Source organism: Arctopsyche grandis, chromosome 2 (assembly GCF_051622035.1).
Source record: "Arctopsyche grandis isolate Sample6627 chromosome 2, ASM5162203v2, whole genome shotgun sequence".
Taxonomy (NCBI): domain Eukaryota; kingdom Metazoa; phylum Arthropoda; class Insecta; order Trichoptera; family Hydropsychidae; genus Arctopsyche; species Arctopsyche grandis.
The window spans coordinates 29,930,641-29,948,411 of record NC_135356.1 but is presented as its reverse complement, the minus strand read 5'-3'; the positions used below and the strand labels follow the sequence as shown (position 1 = coordinate 29,948,411).

The window sequence follows — 17,771 nt, the reverse complement described above, 5'->3', positions numbered from 1 at the left end:
GTGTAGTGATTTAAATTACATAATCTTGTATACAATCTTATTAAAAATAAACGCATTGATTTTTTTAACAAAATAAAATTTCTTATAATTAACACTTTGTATGCGGGAAACGGAGATTACAGTCTTTAGCGCATTGTTACTTGACGGCAGGAGACTGTGATTTGTGTAATGAGACTGTGTCCGTTTGCATCCATGCTCTCCCACTATGATTTCCGTGAACAGTAGTAGGTTACTAACCTTTTTTTATACAACAAATTTTTTAAAGTGAGAAAAAAAATCTAATAATATTCCCATGGTCTTGATGTTATTAATTATTGAAAAATTTAAAACAAAATAAATTTTTGACTAGAGGAATAAGCCTTTTTTATACAAAAAAATCATTTCTGCAATCATTTATAGCAGAAAAACGATTTTTTCTAACTTGAAAATTTTATTTTATGAAAAAAGGCTTGTACGCTAGTCAACAAATTATTATATTTTAAATTTTGCAATCATTTATAATACAAAAATGATGGAAATATATTTAGACTATTTTCTCACTTCAAAAATTTTGCAATATAAAAAAGGTTGGTGGAACCAGTCCAAAAAATTATTATATTTTAAATTTTGCAATGATTTATATCATTAAGATGGTGGGAATATTTTTAGACTTTTTTCTCAACCCAAAAGTTTTGTTGTATAAAAAAGGTTAGTAACTCCCTTTTTAAAATATTAATCGATTAATTAGAAGTCCCTAAATAATCATTGGAACTTCCATTTTAATTTTATTTCAATCAGTCAATGCGTTTAAAAGTTTTGTTTTCACAAATGTTTTCAAGTCTTTTTGAAAATTTCTCTGATTTGCCTGCTACTCGGTAAGGAGCAATTTTGATTGACCCCCAAGCAAAGTGTTATCAAGCCGTTATCAGGTAGCCCTTGAGAGACTCTATGGTATTAAATTTGTACATATATAAATTTTGAAACCAGATTCCAATAGTGGGTAGGATGGTTTTGCCAATTCGATGAAGAACCGTTTCAACAATGAAATCAGATAAATTGGCAATATCCGATAGTAAAAACGATCGACTTGGAGTCACATATATCCAAGTCTGACGAGCAGCACTACAGAAAATACTCGGAATAAATTCTTTTCGATCGAGATCAACCTAAGGGATCGAACCCGGCAACCTCTCGGTGGTTAGCATTAACACAACCACCAATCTATGCATCTGTATATATTACCTATGTACATATGTAATGACTGATATTTTAAAAATCATTAATATTCATTTATTCAAAAGGCGAATAGTATATTTGTTAGCCTGATAAGATAAAATCATGAATAGTTATAAAAATAGACCGACCTATGGACATGCGGAACTGTTATATTTTTGTGAAATGTAATCGAATGAAAGCATTAAAAAAAGTAATATTTCAAATGCATTTGAATCTAATGAACTTAATTCACTTGTTAATTTTAATTTGTTTTCAGTTGACGAATAACTGACGAACCCTACACTAGGCAAAATTTTGTACGCGAATATTTGACGTTTCAATCAAATTGAATCAATCGATACAATGATACAGTTCGCGAATAAATCTGAAGACTTTCAAGAAAATTAAGCTCAATTCAAGTGTCGATTATAGTTTTATTGTATATTATCGTCTGCGAATTCGTACTTATGTATGAGCGCAGCGTCTGCGTACTTTGTTTAGATAAATCATCATTTGCAACAGTTACTAGTGACTATTAGCTATGTATTGTGATAAAAGTGATTTCAATGAATGTTTTTCATAATAATCTTAATTATTTCGCTGTTTAAATTTTTCTTCGCGTGTGAAAAATAAATTCATTTGTTTTTGTATAAAGTGAATTCGAATTTTAAAAATAATCAATATATAATTATAAACGGAAGCATAAATAAATATCAATGTTGAATTATGTGCAGTTTTTTTAAATGCATATTGAAGAAGATGATTGGCAAAGGCGCTTGAACTATTGCTATGGAGACTACGTACAGCTGGTGAATTTAATTTTGTTTAATTTTCCCGTTCAATTTTCTTTGATAATTTGAATTTAAAATATTAAATTAAAATTTTTAGGTCGCAGTGAAGGTAACATATTTAATTTAACTTGCGGAGACGATTTACCTGTAAGTGAATTTAATTTATTTTTATTACGAGATTTTACTTAATTTCACTTCTTCAATTGGTCTAAAAAACTTCCTACACTCTTCTGATCGCTTTGAAACGTTGCCATTTTGCGAGGATTGGCCACCGATAGCGATTTCAATTGAGTCCGCCGAATTGTGTCGATGGTGAAATATAATCGTAATAAACACGTTTAAGAATCTAAAAATGTTGAAGAAAGTGACAGCTTACCCATTTCTAATAGCCAGTAGTCTTATTTGTTTGACTTTCCACCCCCCCCACTAGTTTTGTCAGATTTTTATTGTTCAAACGCCAATAACTTTATCATATTCACACTATATGTACATATCTTATAAAATAAATTTGCATTATAGACTCTCATATATATTTTACTTCACTAATAGGTATAATGAATGTATGCGGTCTACCTTCACATATCTACTTTAGTATGCGATCTACCTTCACGTTTTTACTTTATGCGGTCTCATTGTCTCAGTTATCGCGTGTGATACTGGGACTGAATAAAACCGACCCTGACAACCTAATCTTAAATTAATAGGGCCCACCTTAACTTAACCTAACCTATCCTGACCCTTAAATAAATACGTGTTTGCTGCTAAGATATATATATTTGTTTAAAGTTTTATTTCATCAATATTTTCACAAAAATAAACATATCTTAGCAGCCAACACCTATTTATTTAAGGGTCAGGATAGGTTAGGTTAAGTTAAGTTGGCCCTATTCATTAAAGATTTGGTTAAGAGATATGTATCTGTTGACAATATTTTGATAGAAATACTTCGACGACATTATGGGGCGGCAGAAAAAACAAAAATTGTAATAAACATTTCATTGCTACGATACAAATAAAAAAAAATAGTCGACTGTGATTCAAAGGTAGATCGCATGCTAAGGTAGACTGCATACTAAACTAGCACCGTTAAAATGTTTATATTATAATGTAGATAATTCGATATGCCTGCTATGGCCAAAACACTAACGGTAACTTTTTGACGTCTCTCCGCTCGAACCAGTGTTTTCAACTCTCTGAATTTTTGCTTTTTGGATTGATTTTGAACAGAGAGTGTCTATTCGTAACTGCGATATATTGCGGACTTTATATTATACTATTTTTTATAAGCTATTTTTATACAATCGCCTATACCTTTACTATTTTAAAAACAGCTAAGGAAAAAAAGCAGTGTCGCTTTCATAAACAATGGAAATTTTCTCTATTTGTGTCCGGCAACATATTATAAATTACACAAACAACACAGGAGAGCCGTTGAAAAATCAAAATCGAATATTCCGAGCGTGACCGTTTGATTCGCGATAATATAGTGCTATGAATAATAACGACTGACAAAAAAAAAAATAGGTTCCCACTGTATATATGTACATTTGAAGTGGGGTAGAGTTACCAAGTGAGCAAGCTGACGCGTGTATTACTCATAAATGATAATGTGAGATTATTAAGGGGTGGCGATGGACACGTGCCGTTGACTACTGACTTTCGAAATGACTCGGTCTATCATATTAATCGTACTGTGTGTGTGTGTGTGTGTGTGTGTGAGTGTGTTGGATGAAAATAAAAAAATATATTTAAATCGATTTGAACATACCTGAACTCGCCAGCCGACTACTCGTAGGGCCAAACATTTGATAGGGATCTGAAAAATGCACGCATGATACACATTAATAAGTATAATAGTGACAAGTTTGAATATCAATGTTTGTTCTCAAAATTTCAGATTCACCCGAATCCGTTATGGATTTGGGAAAAATGATAGCTACATACATTGATAATTCGTATGATGTTCTAAAATAGTTAATACATGTTCTAGAGATTTATATAATTATAAAAATAGAAATAGGAATAAATTAATTATAGGCAGAGTTAATAAAGCAAGATCTGCAGGAGGTGTTTTTCACAGAGGTATTCGAATCTATTATTAGATTAGAAGTGCTAATAACATTAGTGTTTTCTTGAAGGGTGTAAATGGATACCTCTGAGGAAGATGATGTAATTATATAAATTAATAAATGCAATCTTTGGCTTCCTTTTCGGCCTCGCAGGGATGTTTCGTATTTACGGCTGGTTCTTACATGTTGCCGGTTGTAAATGCCAAACATTCTATACTTTGTATTACATATATTTATTTTATACTAGTGGGTTTACCCGGCTTCGCTCGGTATTTGTAATATAAACCGCTTAAACATGGCTAATCTAATAGTAAACATTTTATTAAATTTATTTGAATAGTTTTATTTTATTTGAATATTCATTTATTTTTTTATTAAATTCAACGCCACGGATTCTACGAGCCAAAACTTATATACATATGTACATATAAAGTCTCCTTCAAAATTATATATTAGATTTTTAATGTGTCTACCATTGTTTTTAATGATCATTTAATAATGTAAACTTAAATAAATAAAAATAAATAATGGAAAAAACAGCTAAACTATTGCTTGTAAACAGTTGCAAAAAAAAAGTACAATGTTGTACGTTGGCAAAGTTGCAACAGGTTGAGAAACTCATTTGGCAATTTGTCGTATTGCTAAACGAGCAAAATAATTTTGCGTGCTCTGATTGAATATTAAAGTGGGATTAAAACTGCATTAGACTCAATTCGACCAATTTGTGGAGTTGTCACCTTTGCGTACTACATACATATTGTATATGTACATATGTATGTGTGTACACTTTCTAATCATTCCAATCGAGGATTCTGTTATGATCAATCTGTTTTTTTTTTTTTTATTATAATATAATAGTTGTTTGTGCTCAGACGATCTCGAATCCCCTCCCCGTACGACATTCCATAATGAAACGGCAATGACATAAAGGCGCAGAGGTGAGGGGGTAAAAACACCCTTCGATTCGAAATTGAAAACGTAATCAGTTTTGGCATTCTCGCAAATCGCTAAAATAATATGACATCTGAGAGGAGGTGGGGGGAGTGGGGGGGGGGACAGGAGCACTAATTCGATGATCGGTTTTATTCATTTTTATTTTCAATTCGAGACGGAAAACTCGATTAGTCGCAAAACCATACGTTCGAGCGGGGAGAAGACGACTCCCCGTGTCTTCGTTATTTTTATTTTTAGTTTCGATTCGGAACTGCAATCACACGCGGATTTGTGCCGAGATTTGTGTCTCTGCAATGGAAGGCATTTGCATTGAACTGGCGTTAAATCAGGCGTGTCATCGGTCTATTGACCAGAACAAGAGATTTGCCCCGTTCACGCTATGCGAACATTAACTTACCCCAAGTCGGTAGTGCGCAAGCGAAAGATTCATTGTTAGGGGAGGGTTCGGGAAAAACGGGAGAAACCTTTAGGGTGCGCGCACTCGCTTGGCGTCTTGAGGTGTAAAAATTGGAAAATGAATATCGAAATCAAAACGTCTATTGTGTTGGTGTGCATTTTTTGCGGTGTATCCAAAATAGGCTGATCGTGAGCAATTTATTTGTGAAGTGAAACTTTGCAGGAGATTTTCCATTAAATAACGTTTCTTCGTACAGGAAGCCGAAAGTGGAGGTATTTGGAAATGTTCCTCTCTCTCTCTCTCTCTCTCTCTCTCTCTCTCTCTCTCTCTCTCTCTCTCTCTCTCTCTCTCTCTCTCTCTCTCTCTCTCTCTTCTCTCTCTCTCTCTTTCTCTCTCTCTCTCTTTCTCTCTCTCTCTACTTCATCCGCACAATCATCAACAAAATCTGCTCATCTGATTAATAAGTAATCATCAAATTTAGATCGAGAATTTCTTGCTTGGAGTTAGTTACATATTTTGAACAATATTCGCTGAGACGATTTCATCAAAAATCAAACGTTCCCACCAAATAATAATCCATTCTCACTTTCTATTCGTTTCCTTCCACTGCAGACAATAATCTTTCACGGGAAAACACTGCATGGGAAAGTCGTAGAAATTTTTGACATTCAAACGGTTCTTCAAGTAAGAAACAAGAATTTTTTTTCATTCTCTCTCTCTACTTCGTATATGTTTATTTTATTTTTTCTGAACAACATGTCACTAGTCAACGATGAAGGTAGCTAGCACTTATGGACTAGCACGAGAACCGAGCATGCTGTCGCATTCCTGCAATGTGTTGTGACATTGTAATGACGTAAAATTATTTATTTTTTAAATTATTTCTTATTTATATACTTAATATTATTACAATGTAATTCAATGCAAAGTCTTTAATAATATTACTGTAAGTATTGTTGTCCATAACATGACGTTGAAAATTACTTTTATCGTCTTAAAATTATATATTTCCATTAATATAAAATATACACGTATTCCACAAATTAATTAAAAATTGTATTAATGTAAATATTTCAAATTATGAAACACGAACTCAAAACTAACAATAAATAAAAGACAAATTTTACCAACCGCACTAACAATGATTATTTACTATACGCACGAACAATGTTTTATTTCTTGACCAAAATGCAATGTGAAACTGAAACGAAATGTAACTGGTCATTGCGGGTTGAGTGGGGGGGGGGGGGGGTGAATGTGATAGCATGTACATTTTACGTAAGTCTCATGCTGGATCGTTTCGAGTAAAGCACTATATTTGTGATTGCATAAGTTCATACCCGATTTTCATAGGTTTTTTTTAGCGGAAAACGATCATGAACTAATCATCGAATACAGGGTTCCTCAAACAATGGTTCGTGAGTTGCAAAAAATATGAGCGAGAAACTGAACAGGATTTTTACAAAAGTTATAAAAATTATAAACAACATTAAGAATAGTCCTTTGAGAGCAAGGCTGTTTGCAAAGCTGTGTGCTGATATGGAAGCTAATTATACCTCACTTTTGTATGACGAACGATAATTTTATTGCTAAACTTAAACTTGAAATTTTTGGAAAATTGAGCGGTTTAAATAAATCAATGCAGGGATCACAAATACACCCACTTGTTCAAAAAGACAAAGTAAAAGCTGTCATTACAAAATTAAAGTTATGGAAATCAAATTTACAAAAGAATGGGTTGGATAGGTTTTCACTTACCAAAGATTTCTGGGCCACAGCCAATATTGAAGCAAGTAAAAATATTTTTACCGACCACTTGGATGTTTTAGTGCTGCATTTTTCCAATTATTTCAAAGACCTTAATTTCTCAAAGTTTTTTTGGATACAGAATCCATTTAACTACAACGAAGAAGACGAATTCGAGCTGACAACCATCGAAAAATAAAAATTGATAGAATTATCATGCGATAGCTCACTAAAACAAAAGTTTCAAAATGAAACCATAATTAAATTTTGGATGAATCCTAGTGGAGAGTATGAATCTTTGTATTGCAAAGAAATGCAAGTGCTGCTACCGTTCGTAACGTCTTATTTATGCGAAACGGGTTTTTCGGCACAAGCTGCAATGAAAACCAAATATCGAGCCAGGTTAATAGTCGAAAAGGAGTTACGAGTGGCACTCTCCATATTGCCCCCAAGATTTGATAAACTTTGTGCCAATAAACAACAACATCCTTCGCATTCAATTTTGATGTGTTAGATGTTAGATGTTCGTATAAATTTATGTTATAGCAAAACCTTTTTATTATTCTGTCTATTGTAGAGTTCAGTATTTTATTTTTAAATAAAGGTTTATTATTTAAAACGTGTCTATATTATTATATCTATTAAAAAATAAAAGGTAGGGAGGCGTGAAAAAAAAAAATTGGAAACCGCTGGTCTAATAAAAACACATTAAGATTCATAAAACACAAAAAATATATGATTCACTATGATTTTTCGGATGAATAGTTAAACAAAACGCTTCCGCTAATCTCTCTTATGAGCAATAGTTATATGTATATCTGATCCAGCGTTAAATTCTAACCCCACGATTTTTACTTATTTTGTCTACCTATTTTACTTCACCTTCATTTACATTTTCTTGGGTACGTTCGAGGACTTTTTTGTCCAATTTTCATACACTAGGTGACCCGCCCATATAACGTCCTATACTGTTTTGGATGTATTTGATCTTTTGTAACATTTTAGTGTTGACTTCTCAAGTTCTATACCCAACCGTCATTTCCGACAAAACAAAAAAATCTATTAGGTACTGCATATATGTATAATATTTAAAAATTAGTGATTTTTGCAACAACTTCTAATTGAGGTATTCAAAAACGTAATACAGATTTATATTAATAATTATCAAATTACTGTTCAGATATGCAGCGAGACAAAAAAAAAGCTTTTAAAAATTTTGTATATTTTTTTGCCCAGCCATATAATATAATATAGCCGGTATTGTGGGAGAATGTGTGTAAATTGGTGAGGGGGTTGATCGAAGACGAGGGATTGTGGAGGTTTTTGGGAGTGGTGTGGTGGTGGTGGTTGTTGGTGGTATTAGTGGCTCAATCACTGCTCCCTTTGTTGGCGTTATTCTCCTTCATCAGCCGCCTTCACGTGCCCTTTGTGCTCCGGCCCTATTTACTAATGACCTTTTGATCGATGTTACTTTTACTTATTGCCAATTAGATTTATCGGTGGGGTGAATGAGCACGCTTTTAAGGGCGGGTGTTGGCTTTAAATTTTACAAATGTGCTCAAATCTATGTACTCGGCGTACCCACGCTAAGAAAAAAGGATTTCCAGTTCGCTAGAGACTTCGATGGAGCTCTGTGACCAACCCACGACTTAATCTATGTATTTAAGGGATATAAGAAGTATAAAAAACAAAACTCGATTATGAAACATATGTGCATACATTACGGTTATGAGAGCATTTTCGATACAAATTGAGCGCAATTATTCCAAGGATTATATTTGAATTTTCTCGTGAAGAGCACAAATGTTTAAAGGGTCGAAAAAAATAGTGGAAGAAAAATCGAACAAGAGTAAACTGCCACTTCCAGTTGACGGGTTCACTAAATTATATATGTATACTTATGTATATATGTAACTTGGTGTTAAATTGAAACTTCTAGATATGAAATTTCAGTTCAATACACTAAAAGTTTTTTTGAGAAAAACATAAAAAGCCTCGACCCTTTAGAGTAAAATTAGTACTTCCGGTTTAGGTAAAAATACTTTTAAAATATTAGTGTATGAAATTTATAATTCCCATTACGTGTAAAAAAATTTCAGTCCGATTTTTTGAACGGTTTGCGAGATAATTGAATTAAAAACATAAAAAAGGACACTTATTAGGAGAGGCACAATTTCCGATCAACTTAATAATTTGAAAAAAATTTAGATCGTACCGATAAACATTTCAGTAATGATACCACGTTTCAGTTCGATAGGACTCCCCAAAATACACAGACACACACACACACACACACGCATTTTTTCTAGATCATGAAAACGTGATCAGTGATCAATTCTGAGTTTGAATCAGTTAAAATCACGAGTAAGAATTTTTGCATGATCATAAAACTTCATCTATTGTTACTACGTATGTACATAGATAAAGTAAAAACAGTAGTGGAACTTTATAAACAGTAGTGTAAATATTCTGACTAAAATAGGATCGAGTGGTCGTCACTTCCAGAGTAAACTTTGAATAAAGCTCGATGTTTCACAGGAGACGCCAGTATAATACATACATATGTATGTACATTACTCAAGTTCTTAACGTACACGTATTCAATTTTCAGAACGGAATGTTTCGAGCTGAAATCCACCGGTGATTTGTACATATGTAAGATATGTATGTATGTAGTATGTACGAATGTACATTCTGTGTATCGGTGTTGGGTCGCATTTGCATGGCTTACTAAATAAAGCGGAAATATGGGTCTGAACCGGGTCTGTAACACGTGTCGCACTTCCGGTTCACGCAAGGTCGCGACACGCGTCTTGGCACCCCTGAACACACCTTGGCACAACACGTACGCCGAACAAATCAATGTTTCTACACCGCGATCCAACTCTATGCGCCCCCCCCCCCCACCCACCCACACCCCTTGATATACAGCATGTCTCAGAAGCGCGGCTACGGTCGATAGGCGAGGTCATTCCGAAGTTTATTGATGTTTTTTTTTATTTATTTTTTTAGTTTAGTATTAGGACGTCTTTGTTTCTATTTCTATTTCTGAATGAGGGGGGGGGGGTTGACTGTTATGTTGAGTTTTAAATTTATCCATTTTACTTTTTAAGAGGATATGTGAAATCCATTTCTATTTATGAAATTGATACGTTCGGTATTCCTCGACTCTTTTTTTGTCGTTTTCTTTGTAGTCGATCCGATGTAGCGTGAGACCTACGAGAGCCGAGCATGCTGTCGCATTCGTGTAATGTGTTGTGCAATAATTTTTTTATTTTTTTTAATTATGTAATATTATTACAATATAATTAAATGCAAGGTCTTTAATAATATCACTGTAAGTTTTGCTGTCCATAACATGACGTTGACAATAATTACTTTTATCGTCTAAAAAATATGAATTTCCATTAATATAAAATATATACGTATTCCATAAATAAATTAATAATATGAACAACTTGCGTAATTTATATTAAAATTTTATTAATGTAAATATTACAAAATACGAAACTCGAACTCAAAACTAACAAAAAATAAAAGTCAAATTCTATCGACCGCTATACGCACGAACAATGTTGTATTTCTCGTGGCAAAGTCTCTGTAGTGTTTTTTTTTTTTGGTTTCGGCATCACAAAGTGTTTTAAAAATGTTATTTACAACAACAAAATAATTTCATTATATGAGCCGCTATATGTGAAAATGTCGGAAGTCTAATTTTCAGTTCCGAAAGCACTATTTCAGTTTTACTTAAATAATAATTCACCAATTGTAATCACTATTTTTAATTCGATATGTTCAGAATTTCGGAGAAGAATAAACTTATTACAGGCCACCAGTAGTTTTAAATATTGTTAAACGGAAAACATTATATTTAATGTTTTGCGAGATATATTTTTTTTGTTTGAACGTTTAACTTTGTAATTATTACAAGCCCTGTTTGTTTCTATAATGTGCTTTGAAATATTCTTAATTAAAAAAATAAATAAAGTAGAAGTATGGAACGCTGTAAGCTTGCCATGATTAGAAGAGATAGAAAAAGGTATAAAATGAAATGGAAATGAGCGGGTCATGTAGCTAGAAGAACGGACGATAGATGGACGAAATAAGTGCTCGAATGGTACCCGAGAGAATTTAAAAGGAAGATGGGTAAACTAAATTAGGAAAATGTGTGGGGTGAGATGAATGAGAGTTGCTCAAAACAGAGACGAATGGAAGCATGTCCATCGGTTGAAAACGAATGGCTGTGAATAATTAATTATTTAATTAATTAATGTAATTGATTAAAATATATAGTTTACGATTAACCAACAATTAATTAATCACTATTTTATTGGTAATTCATTAAATTTTATTTCTCTATTTTTTTGGAATCCCTAGTACTTTTGAAATACATACATATTATTTTATAATTTTTATTTTCATTTAACGCCAGTCGAAATCTCAACGAAAGAGGGTCATCGCAGTCATTATCCACGGTTTAAAATTAATCGCTATTGTCGGGGGCTCTAGGGTGATTCACCAAGACCCTCCCACCCTCCGCTTTTTCTGATTGCCGTTTGCCCCGAGGAACGAATCAATTTTTATTTTTGTCGTTATGAAATAATTTGCGACATATAAAGGGGTCACCTCCGCCCGTCTCCTCCCCTCCCCCCCACCGAGCATGTGTATGTACCTATACATATAGCTAAATAAGCATGTGCATATGTACATACATACGTGTGAAATGACAATGGAATGTTCTTTTTGTTTGACATATTTTCAATAAAATTATTAAATATAATCAAATTGAGGTGAAAAATATATATGTAGATACATATATTTATGTATCTATTTATTGGTATGGCGTAGTCAACTTTGTGTATATTTGTATTATGACCATATTATGTGCATAGAATGAGTCTGGAGGATTCGTGGGATCTAATTGTTAATCAAGTCTTGTCCGAGTGGCTCTCGGGACCAATCACGTAAATAATTCCTTCTCTATCGGTAGGGACGTGTGATCTGAAAGCTATCAAGAGATGGGCTCTTTGTCTTAATCTGGAGCCTGAGCCAAAGTGTAAATATAACATAATACGTGCCTGGAAAAGGTTAGTCAGTTCGTAGAAATGGGGTGGGGTTTGATTGAAGCGTTGTTTGTGGGAGGGAGACTTTTTCGCAATATATTTATTAAGGTCAGCGAAATTTCGTATATGTACATATGTGTGTATGTATGTATGTATGTACGTATGTAGTTAAAATAATAATTAAATTTCACTTTTCATTGAATATATAGGTAAGTATGAGACATATCACAGTGCAAATACATATGTACATACATCCATTAATTGAAGGAAATCAGCTACTTGTACCTCTCTGTCTCTCCTCATTTCAAAAAATTTATTGTAAAGAATATATACATACATATATGTATGTACATAAAATATGACTTAGAATTTCATATAATAATTAGTCAAGCAATAAAATGTCTTTAGATCAGCGGTGGTGAGCCTTTTGAAAAAAATGTCACTTATTTTGAAAAAATTCTACCTAAGGTACTCAAAATTTATGTATAAAGCCAATATTGAGCTATAAGAATATTCTATAGGTGGCATATATAATATGTATGTATTTTTCAAAAGATGATGGTTTCTTGATAACTAATCCGCTCTTTCTTTCCATTAATTCACATAAAAAATTGAATTTTATTCTAATTCAATTATTTTTAAAATATTTATACATACAATTTATTTTTGAAGAGATTTCAATTTTTAAATTATCTTTTTCAATAGATTTGAGTTCACTTAATTTATTGATTTTTACAGATATTTATTTTTTCAATTGAATTATATTCAAAATCCAATACGGAATCTACATATACTCGCTGAATATCCTAAATTCAAATATATATAATTTTATAATGGTTATTATTATTGTATTATATAAAAAAATTTAAATAGATTTTGAATTTGTAAATAATATGAACATTAAGCGTAATCAAATATTTTTTTTTACTGCAGGTCTTTTCTGTGATAATTATATAACACGTGAAAGAGGGGGGGGACTTCGGGTATTTTTGAAATTCCAAAATAAATGTCTCCCCCCCCCATAAAAAGGTACAGAATTTTGCAAGGCTTTGATAAATCTAGTCTTTCTTCACCTAAATCCGGCTCTGTCTGAATATTATTTTTCAACATTTTATTACAATTAGACAATTAGAAAATAGATAAATTAGTCCATTTGTCAAAAAGGTTGTGCATCGCTGACACGAAATAAACAACAATGAAATTTTTCAATTAGCATTCAGTACCTTTATCATTTAAGTAGAATTTTTGTTTAATTGTTGAAAATATTTTGCGTGTAAGAGAAATTTTTCTACATAAGTTTTTTTTTAAATTGAAAAAATTTCAATAAAACTATTGCAGATGGGGCACAATTTTGTAAGATAAAACCCTGACATGTACTACTATAATATATGTACATGTGTATCAGTCGAGAACGGTCGTATAACGGTATGTAGAATCAGTTTGGATTTGAAGTTTCTAGATTGGCTCTAAGAGTCAAAGTATAGTAGACTCGTTGACGAGATATAGTCAAGTCGGGTGAGTGTATGGGTGCTTTAGAGCCGTGTTTGAGGACAATATACGGCGACAGGAATAAGCTTTTATGTGCCGAGCGTAACTGACCGTGCTCAACAAACACGCCGGGAAAACAAATTCAAATATTTGTACGGGCTGATGGAAGCGCCAGTTATATATTCTATATATATGTACGTACATACTTCTATATGTATATGTATATGTACGCTAGGTATTCGCCCGGTAGCCCTTCGTCGTTTTTGTCCGGCAAAACCCTAAATCGGACGCTATAATTCGACAAAGTTTATTCCCTTTGAGAGCCTTTCGACGATCGACCGTTCGAACGGGACAAATGAATGAAGCGTCGAGGTTGTTTGAATTTGCATTTATGCTGTGCGAAAGCTTAGGAGTGTCCGCTGAGTTTGAATTGCTACACAAACAAAAGCAATATTTTAAATATAACTAAATGGGACAAATCAATAAAAATGTTTTCTTTCTCGCCCGGGTGAAATTTAATTTTGGATTTACGAAGTTGATGTATTCGTGTAATTATATGTATGTATGTAATGTGTAATATATTTTTCATTGGAAGACACATTTTAATTTTTTTTCTGATGTATATTTTAGGTAAATTAGATTCTATCAAAAATGAGGCAAGCGTAACATTTATTTTTTTACGAGGTTTTCATTAGTTCGTTAGTATGGACAAACTTCCTACACTCTTCCGATCGCTTTAAAACTTTGCCATTTTAGGAAGTTTGGATGTTTGGATAGGGATTTCAATTGGGTCCGTCGATATAAACCGAAAAGTCGATATAAACATGTTTAAAAATTCGAAAATTGTGGATATGGTGACAGCTAACCCAATGACAATAGTCTTGTTTGTTTGATTTTATGCCCCCCACTCGTTTTGTCAGATTTTATTTGTTTAAACGCCTATAACTTTATCATTTTCACACTTATATCTTATAAAATTTGCATTATTGGCTCGCATTATCTCTCATATATATATATTTTTACTTTACTGATAGTTTTTCTTTTTAATATGAGGCATCACACTTTGATTTTCTTTATAAATATTTCGATGAAAAACTATTAACGTTAGCAAGAACGATAATTTTCTATTAGACAATAACAATTTTTAAAGTATCTTAGAAAAAAATGTTCTTTAATTGAATTAAAAAAAAAGACTAAAGGCACATAAAAATATTAAAAATTGACATCAACAATATTAATTTAACAGTTAAGTTAGTAAAAAACTTGAAAACACTAGAAATGTTTCCAGAGTCGTAAAGAAATCAACCGGTTCCAACTACTTTTATTAATTTTTTTAATGAATAATTTTGCAGAAGGTGTCAACTAGAGTCTCTAATTTTATTTAAGTAAAACGACTAATAAATTGAAATTTAATAAATTCTTTAAGGAAACCGTGAATTTCAATTACATTATAAATGGAATCGTAGAATTTCACATATTTTGATGTGTTCATATATTTTTTTTATTCTTATTTTTATATTAAATTGATTTGTTTGTGTATTAAATTCATACACATATACTATAAATTTGCTAAATTTTTATTTACATAATATACCTATTTCTTTAATTCTTTAATTTTTTATTTGTTTCAATTGCTATTATTTTTACTACTAATAATTTTATACGTTGGGAAATTTATACGAAGTCTGTCTTACTAAAATAATTCAAGTTGACGTTGGAGTCGAATCATAAAATAAATCCGTAGTCGGAGTCGGTAAATTTTGATCCGACTCCGAAAAAAATTATTAATGAAGTCGAGTAAAGAAAGAACGTTGTACATAATTTGCTTGAATGTCTATACATACATAAGTTAATGAATAAAATATATGTATGTGTTATCATTGACACACGTTGAAGACTTTGACTATTTTCCCGTTAGTTAGATATTATTTGTTCAATGCACTATTTTGAATTGCAACACTTCGGATTTTGAAGAAGTTAGTATTGAAAAAGCTCAAAAGACTTCAAACAAAAAGCTTTTCTACCCTTCATTTGTCTTTCGCTTCAATTCACCTCCTTGATTTTCACTTAAGTACTATATGTACGTATACACATAGCTATATACAAATATCTAAATTTAAACGAAAACATAAGCTATCTTACTTTTAGTTCCGTGAGGAATACGTGAGGATACCCCGATACAGAAATACCCCAAGATCAAATTATCAAAAATTAAAATTTCCTTTTAGCGAATTTCTTTTCTTTACCTATCGAAACTCTTGACAAATAAATGCCTATACATACATACATACATAGATATGTTTGCAGAAAAGTAGACGATATTTGGGCATTTTGTCGCCGTAGCCACGTCACACGCAGACATTGCACTTTATGCGGCACAAGGGGAATATTTGCAATATAGTCTGCAGCGTGCCAATGTTTGTTTGGCAAATATTTGACACGGTTTCGCGAATTCATGTTACATTAAATATATCCATACACACACATACACGCCCATATATATATATTTATGCATTGGTCGTTTTACATTCATCGGGGATGCCACGAAATAAAATTTGACATATAAATTTCTAAGAAAGCAATGACAAAATTTTATTTATAATAGAATCAACATTTATACGACACAATGATTAGTAGTTCGGATTATCGAGAGTTTTTAATTTTTCGATCCCCCCCACTCTTCACAAATAGTTAAGTATGTAAATAAGTTTTAATTACCAAATTTTAATTTTGAGTCGTTAAGTTATTTTATTTGATGTAATAGCCTTTACATTGCGCTTTTATTGAGTTGAATTTCTTGTTCATATATTTGTATACATATGTACTTGTATATTTATACATAATTTCGTACTGGGGAGTACTAGAGGGATGTACATTTATTAGCGACACGATAAAATCACTTTTGCAGATTCTCCACGCGGGACAATTTATGGGCAAGGGGAACACATAGACAATAAGGAACGAACTATTAATTGGGTTTTCATAGCGAGCACAATGGATGTGGGGACTTTTATTGCTCAATACACTTCTGCGAGGATTGAAGGGGGTTTTATCGCTCTCGTGGTAGGACGAAAAAGACATTTTGCTATTATGTTGTAGTTTAGATTTTTTTTAAGTGTATCGCATGTATTATATGTACATACCTGGCTGTCTGAGATGCGAGTGCGCTTCCAGTGTCGATTTTGACATTGCAGACAGTGAATTTGTTCCATAACCTGTTGAATAAATAATAAAAATTGCGATTAAAATATTGTTTTAAATCATTTTGTGCTGGAAATAATGCTCTCTAAAGTAATACAAATACATATTGAGTTGTTTCTTAGTATTTTATTATGTGAGCCGTTATATTTGTAAGTGGCATAATTCCACTATTCTTCACTGGGATAATCTCGCAAAACATTAAATATAATATTTTGCATTTAACAATACATATGTAGTTAAAAATACTGGTGGCCTGTAATACGTTTATTCTGCATTTGCGAGATTCTGTACATATCGAATTAAAAGAAATGATAACAATAAGCGAATTAAGTAAGACTGAAATAGTGCTTTTGGAACTGAAAATCGGACTTCCGCCACTTTCAAATATAACTGTGATGCTAATAATTGTATGCCATAAAATGTATGGAGTCATTTATTATGTATAAAGATTAACGTTTGCCCGGTTGCTCACTCATAGCTTACTTATGCCGTGGATAGTATTTAATGCTTGGATTAAATTTAATCCAAAAACGAATATAGCCGTAACATAAAGAGTATTAAGAAATTGATTGAGTCGATGGGGTTTCATCTGAAACGACTTTCCATTTCTATTTTGCAGCGAGATACCGCAGGAACAAAAGGTTTTTCAAAGACCTTTTTGAATATATAAAGTGGAAAGAAAAAAATTATATATGGCAGATATGGTGGAGCAGTTTTTGAAATTGATCTTGCAGATAAAGTAAATAAACAGTTTTTACTTGAAAAACAAGTTAAAGAATCACGAAGTTCTAAATTGAAAACTGTACATTTGCATAGATGATAAACAAACAAGAAAACATTTATTTTTAGTAGAAAATTAATAGTGCCA

General features: G+C 32.2%; 1 protein-coding gene across 1 annotated transcript in view; it reads right to left on the bottom strand.

Annotated features, from left to right (window-relative positions):
- The window catches only part of Ets65A (DNA-binding protein D-ETS-3), a 117,070-nt gene that overhangs the window by 6,672 nt on the left and 92,627 nt on the right, over positions 1 to 17,771 (bottom strand). The window contains exons 4-5 of the mRNA XM_077445894.1: positions 16,846 to 16,917; positions 3,754 to 3,801 (exon numbers count right to left, since the gene is read on the bottom strand). Of these exons, the coding sequence (XP_077302020.1) occupies positions 3,754 to 3,801; positions 16,846 to 16,917 (120 nt within the window). The remainder of the gene's footprint in view (positions 1 to 3,753; positions 3,802 to 16,845; positions 16,918 to 17,771) is intronic.